General features: G+C 45.4%; 1 protein-coding gene across 1 annotated transcript; it reads right to left on the reverse strand.

The window, feature by feature from the left end:
* Nucleotides 1-923: 923 nt before the first annotated feature.
* Nucleotides 924-6110, reverse strand: LOC129111877 (zona pellucida sperm-binding protein 3-like). The gene is made up of 11 exons (XM_054624020.1): nt 5553-6110; nt 5383-5488; nt 4821-4939; nt 4628-4746; nt 3801-3904; nt 3000-3177; nt 2733-2850; nt 1986-2077; nt 1755-1849; nt 1174-1287; nt 924-1076 (listed from the first exon to the last, which is right to left on the reverse strand). The coding sequence occupies exons 1-11, from the start codon at nt 5970-5972 to the stop codon at nt 949-951; spliced, it is 1593 nt and encodes a 530-aa protein (XP_054479995.1). The 5' UTR covers nt 5973-6110; the 3' UTR covers nt 924-948.
* Between the last annotated feature and the right edge of the window lie 275 nt (nt 6111-6385).

Genomic DNA, 6385 nt, shown 5'->3' on the forward strand with positions numbered 1-6385 from the left:
TCCCGGGCTTGTGAGCAACAGTTCATGATGAGCCCCATTTCACGAATGCTCCGCCACTGGCAGGAAGCTGGAGGGGGTGGATTAAAGCACAAAGTGGCCCAAAGCTAAAATATGACTATTGTTACCGGGGACAATATGTTGTGTTTTGTTTTGTTTTTAAAACATGCAGCGCTGAGCCAATGGTGCTCGGCTTTTCATCTTTTTTCTTTTTACTTTCACAGTGGTTTTTCTTGATGTGGATTAGTATAAAGATGGAAAAATCTCATGCAGCTCAAGAGAATTACATGGCAGCTCGGTAGTAATGGAGTGTATTAGATTAGCTCCCTGAGATCTGGACTAGCTGCAAGCTCCCCAAAAATTAACCATGCAAATCATCCGTGCATGAATTAAGCATAAGGGCCGGCACTTTGGGCCATTTCCCTGCTTATACACTCGCCTTTCTTGTCTTTGTTTGCACACTAGTGTATACAAAGGTCGCTCACCGGCCACCCACATTCAAATCACCCCCTGCACATTATGAAAACCATATTCAGTATTCATTTATTGCATCGTGCCACAAAATACCGTGCTCGGTATTGAGGCCCCTCTGATTGATGGAGCAATATACAGTGCCTCATTGTGTACACATTTTATGGCCGGGCCATTTTCTGCAAGCCTGGACACAACAGCTTAACCCCTTTTAACCCTGGTAAGCCCATATACTAAACCTGGAATATAGTGAGCAACATACGGTGCAGATGCAACCAAATAAAACCATCTCCTGCAGAGAAATACCACAAGCTTAAATCTTAAAATAAGTTTTAAAAAAAAAAGAAAACTGTCATTCCAGATGGTTAATTTCAGTCTTATGGTCATTACCAAGGCGGGGAACCAAGCTTATGGTTTTTTTTTTTCTTCAGCAAAGAGTAAAAAGGAAAGAGGAGGCTTTAAATGTTTTATTGTCTTAAATCAGGTGCAAACAAAGTGTCCAGTGGGTTTGTGTCGTCTGCTGCGAATGATGGCACCTATGAAAACCAGCAGCAGGACAGCCAGCGCCGCACCCACTCCACACAGCAGGGCCGTCGACAGATGGGAGGCTGTGGACGGAGAGCAGGAGACAAAAACAAAAAAGGATTAGAATGTGTTTCCCAGTCGTGTGATTCAATGTGTGAAAACCTGCCGGTGCCGTCCTACCTGCTCGAGTCACTTCCTGCGTTTGGAGCTGGGACAGCTCTGTCAGCTCCTCCAGCAGGATGCTCTCCACCAGCAGGATGGGGCCCAGAGCCACCGTCCCCTCCCACTGCAGATCTGGAGGAAGTGCGACAAAACAACTCAAACTAAAACTGCTTTCAGCCAGCAGATTCAACCGTTCACGATACGACTGATCGGCTGGACAATTTAAAAAGGGATCAGCTCAAAAAAAACAATCCTCCGAAGATGCATAAACAGCGTGTGTGCCAAATGAAGGCACGTCAGTTTGTCTAAATATGGGTGCAACCTCTCCGTTTGTCAGCTTGTGGCTGATTAGATTTCACTCCTCGTTGTCTGGCACTCATTTGGGTTCATTTCTAACAGGATTGGGCGAGGCCTGCTACTTCAGAACCATCCAGATGGACATGCAAATACCTTTTTTTTAATTTATTTTTATTGTGATATCTTTTTGATAATTGTTCCAGAAAATATTAGATATGACAGAAGTGTCTAAATGTCTCCCCTGCATCAGTATGAAATGTTCATCCCCGGGTGTAATGTAGTGTTGCTTGTGTAAACTGTACCAACATCTGCTGCAAGGCTTCTTTTCTGTCTCTGCTCACTGCAGCTGGTCTCACAGCAGCCACACACCTCATTGTCTCCACCTGATGCCACCCATCTGTCCAGAGACAACGACACAGTGCGTCACAGAGGCGGAGGGAAATCTCGTTACAGCATAAGGAGTCACGGAAATGAGGGGAAAAAGTTATTTAAACATTGTAGAAACTCAGTCAAATTAAAGAAATTTAGCAAACCTGTTAGCTTCCGTCAAGAAGGAACACACTTTGTGTTGCCAGTCGATGGGCACGGAGACTTTTGTTGCTCTCAGGTGACATGTGATGTAGAGCTATGAGAACGTTTAAAAAGATAAATCAAAATAACGCACAGACTGCATCTCTACTTCTTACATTTTCCCGAACGTAAAAGCAGGTAACATTTCTGTAACTGCTGCCGAAAAGTAGTATTTGGCAATGATTTTCCCCGTCTTTTTGGGTTTATATATTCACTCGTATGTTTTTTGTTTTGCACCAAAACCTCAATAAACAGAAGGTCTTTAAGAACGGATTTCAAAGCAGCCTGTTGCATATGGGAGTCGAATTACCTAATTAGCAAAACAAACAATTTTAATTAAAATCCAAATCGTGCAGATGCATTAAAGTTACTGGCCTGTATTTATGGCACAGCTCCACCTGCCGTTATTATAGTAAAACTGAGAGGGCTTTCATGTCGTCAGTTGGAAAGTATTTGAACAGAGCAAAGATAGCACCAGACGGTATTATAGCCTTCAAGCAACACTTACTAACGTGTACATTATGTGCCAACTTAGCGCATAAGAGACTAACACTGAAAGGAATGTTAAAGTAACACTTCAAGACACGCGAGTGATCAGATTGCATGAATAGAAAATGCAGGGAAGAGAAAAAAAAGAACTGCCTGAGAAGTCAAATGTCTGACTGTATGATTCCAGAGCAGTAGTTCCAACTGGTATAAACACATCTTACTGAATTCCTGTGATCGTGGTGGAAGGCGAAGGCTTTCAGCTGGAAGTGAAGTTTATCCTCCCGGCTCCTCTGCATGAAGTAAGACTTGGCTCCTGTCAGCTTAGCATCACTTAAACACCTTATATGGCGCAGGGAATCATATTCGTAAACACAGACCGGCAATAAATGATCTCAATAGGTGGGAGGGGGAGATGTGGAAACTGAACCTTAATCTTGATTATTATGACTAGCTGTCTAATATTCTAAGCCAATCTGCTAGATTCTCACCCATGGTTGCTGATGAAGGGGTATCTGGGCTGAGAGTTGGGGTCCGGGGTCATGGTGGCCACGCAGCTGTCCGCGTAGACCCTCAGCGGAACGTGGTGACCCCCGAGGACCGCCGCCTCGATGTGCATCACGTCACTCAGGAAGTACACGCTGGAAGGCCTCTGCGACTGCCAGTCCTCTAATCAAATACAGGAGAGGAATAGAAGTGGAAAAGTAATGCTGGAGCCATCAATCTGATTAGATGAAAGTTAAACGATGCCCTGCGGAGCCGGAGTGACTCAGTGCAGAATCATTGACATAGGTACTGTAACAATAAGATAAAAGTACTTTAAAGAAGCACTAAACGAATTACACATGTAGCATGATTAACCTGAAGAAACACAGATGAGCGCCTGCGTCTTCAAAAGCTAGTTTATAACTTCCATAAGGTCATGCGCTCCATGCTAATTTTTACAAGAAGCAACTTTTAAAACCATTTGGTGAGCTTGTTGTCTGCAGCGTTGGAATTAATTAGGAAGCATAATCAGCTGTTTATTGATCGCTTCATCGTGCCAGTGACCCCTTCAGGTCAGCCGCAGCCTGCCAGGCATGTAATTTCAGCTCATCGCCATGCATCAAATGTTCCCCCGCCCCGTTTATCAAGTCACTGTTTAGCATCTGTAACGTCTGCGAGGCCTCGTGATTGCAATTACGCCCGTCGCTGGGGAAATTAGCCGAGTCGCCTGGCGCAAATCAAAGTTTTTAAAAACTCGCAAGAACATCGGCTCAGAGTTTGTGGCGTTTGGACGGTGTGTCGCCCACCTGTCATGAGGCGCAGGGAGAAGTGAAGCCGCTGCTCCGCCGACATGCTGGAGGCGAACGGCGTCCAGGTTGGCCTTACAGCGCCGCTGCTCGCGTAAAGCCTCCTACGAGGGACAGTCAAAGGAGGGTTGGGAATTTCACAAGAGAGATGAAGCAGAATGTGTTCCTTGCTCACAGGCAAGGACAACAACAGGGAGGTAAATACAACATTAACATGGTTTCTTGAGGGGTCATCCAGTTAAATTCAAACCATCGAAGATTTAATACCGCATAGAAGGCAATCCAAAAACCTGTTTACTGACCAAAGTATGGAAGAAAAACCAGCAGAGATGATAAAGCCTAGAATTATTCATTAAAATGACCTTTTTGCAAGAAAAAAATATTGAATTAAATAACTTATCTGGCCTTTGAGACCTTGAGACCTGCAGATAATCTGTGCTAACAGCGCTCTGAGCTTGAATAATCACTTCAGTCCAAATAGCTTACTTTTTTTTTTAACTTTTGGTACGCACTGCAGCTGCCCTTGCAAAGAACATACCGTTGCATGCATTATGCATTCAACCGGGACATACTACGTTGTCATATTGCACCTTGAACTTTGACCCTCTTGCTCATATATCCACTGTGCAGAGGAGTGTGGGTCAGAATAGCCAGAAAGCATGCTAGCTTGCATACTGGAAAATGCAATCAGATGCATCCTGGTACTTTTGATTAACTGGATGTAACATACTATTCAATGGGTCAGACTGAATCCTTTTCTTGCATGCTAAATAGTAGGAGCACACAGCGAGGTTAAGGGGGGGAAATGCCCAGTAATGAGACTTTACCTCCGATAGTGGCACTCAATTACCACCTCAGCAGGGTTTGTCTTGAAAATGAAGGTGTTGCCAATGGGAGTGGGAGAGTACATCAGAGAAAAGGAGTAGATTAAGGTTTCTTCAGTCATCTGAGGAAAATAGAATAAAAGTTACCACCACTTCACATACGCAAGCGTCGATGCACACTGAAGGAGGCACACACCCTCACAGTGCTGCCACAGCCGGGCAACTCCGTCTGGAACCGCAGGATGTGGCGAGCGGTGTCTAGAGCGGCGCAGCCTCCTAGGGTCAGATCACTCGGGCGGATCAACTGGCCGTTTCCTAGGAACAAAGGAAAAGAAGGTGCAGCTTAAATCAGGGCCATTACCTGAGGCCGTTTCTTCTCCTGGCTCCAGTCAATAACACTCACAGCAAGAGGAGGTTCAGCCACAGGACAAATAAAAAAGGGCCCCTTAATGCATCGCTGAGAGTCGGCGTTTGAGCACGGATCGCCAATGCAGAATGCTCCTTCTCGGAGTGAGGAAATAAAAGGAAACATAATATTGATCGCCGTGTCCAGAGTCTGTGCCATTTCGCAGTAATCAGCACTGAGTGTCCCATCTTCACCGTTCCATTGAATTTTTTCCCAATTCGGGCCTCTTAGCTGAACCCTCTCTTTTTTCAGACATCAAAGCAGAAGACATGTTAAATGGACCTGTGTCCACTATGGACAAATATAACCCCACTATGGATCAGTTTAAAACGAGCAACCAAGCAGCCGTTACCTAAGAAGTTCTGTTTGACCTCTACGGTGACCTCTCCTTCACCGCAGCGCGCCGCCACGCTGTCGGCCGGCACAGGCACCCTCTGCTCCAACATCAGCGTCTGAACCTGGAACATCATTCAAACTGAATTAAACCGAGCTTAAATAGTGCAGAAGATAAGGATGTCCTACCTTTGATTCCGGCTTGACAGGCGGGTTCAGATCTGGGCCTTGAACAAGTTTTAACAACACAGATTGAACATTCGGCTGCTGCAAGGTCAGCACGCTGGCCTCCCATCTCTGCTGGTTTTGAGAAGTGTGCATCTGCTCCACAAGAGGCCGGGGCGGCGTTTGCTTCCTGACAGCCGGGTTCCAGAGCTGGTGGACCTTGAGCCGGTATGTGACGGGGGAACGGACCGGACCGCCGTTCTTCGTCCGGTTTGACCCCCGATCCGCTCTCTGCAGCTGTAGGCTTGTTGTCACTTGCTCTTGTGGGATTTGGTTCAGAGGCTCATCGGTGCTCAGGTTTGACCAGTTTTGTGTTGCAGCCCAGGGATTTCCACCTGAGAGGAGAAGCACAAACCCGAACAAAACCGCCTCTCTGAACCCCATCACAGATGAGTTTTTGGTGCTTGTTTTTTGATTACAGAGAGCACTGCTGCTGTTGTCTTTTGACCAAAACTCAGCTGTGGTAACTTGGTCCCTGGCTCCACATCCTCCTAATGAGCTGATTGGATTCCAGCCTGCAGGATTCAATCTTTGAAGCTTTCCTTTCCTCTCCTCCTATTAGATGATAGCTGCTTGGCTGTAAGCGCTGAAAGTTGAATTTATACAGCCTTTTAAAGTCAGCTTCAACCCTTCCTTTATCCCAAAGACTCACTCATAAAGAGACAATTTAAATTAAATAATTGTATTTACATTTCCGGTGTGGAAATCTGTAGAAAAAGTCAAAAATATTGAGCATTCTTTTAATGTTTTAAACACCGTCTGTCAAATCTCCACTTGTCATGATGGTAATGAACAAA

The sequence above is a fragment of the Anoplopoma fimbria genome, chromosome 22, assembly GCF_027596085.1.
Source record: "Anoplopoma fimbria isolate UVic2021 breed Golden Eagle Sablefish chromosome 22, Afim_UVic_2022, whole genome shotgun sequence".
NCBI lineage: Eukaryota > Metazoa > Chordata > Actinopteri > Perciformes > Anoplopomatidae > Anoplopoma > Anoplopoma fimbria.

Excerpts from the sequence above, each read along its gene's own strand:
- LOC129111877 (XM_054624020.1), bottom strand. The coding sequence starts at position 5,972 with ATGGGGTTCAGAGAGGCGGTTTTGTTCGGGTTTGTGCTTCTCCTCTCA. Across the intron at positions 3,178-3,800 it reads CTCCCTGCGCCTCATGACAG|AGGACTGGCAGTCGCAGAGG; the intron begins GTGGGCGACACA and ends GTATTTGATTAG. Across the intron at positions 2,851-2,999 it reads CCCTTCATCAGCAACCATGG|GTGTTTAAGTGATGCTAAGC; the intron begins GTGAGAATCTAG and ends GCGCCATATAAG.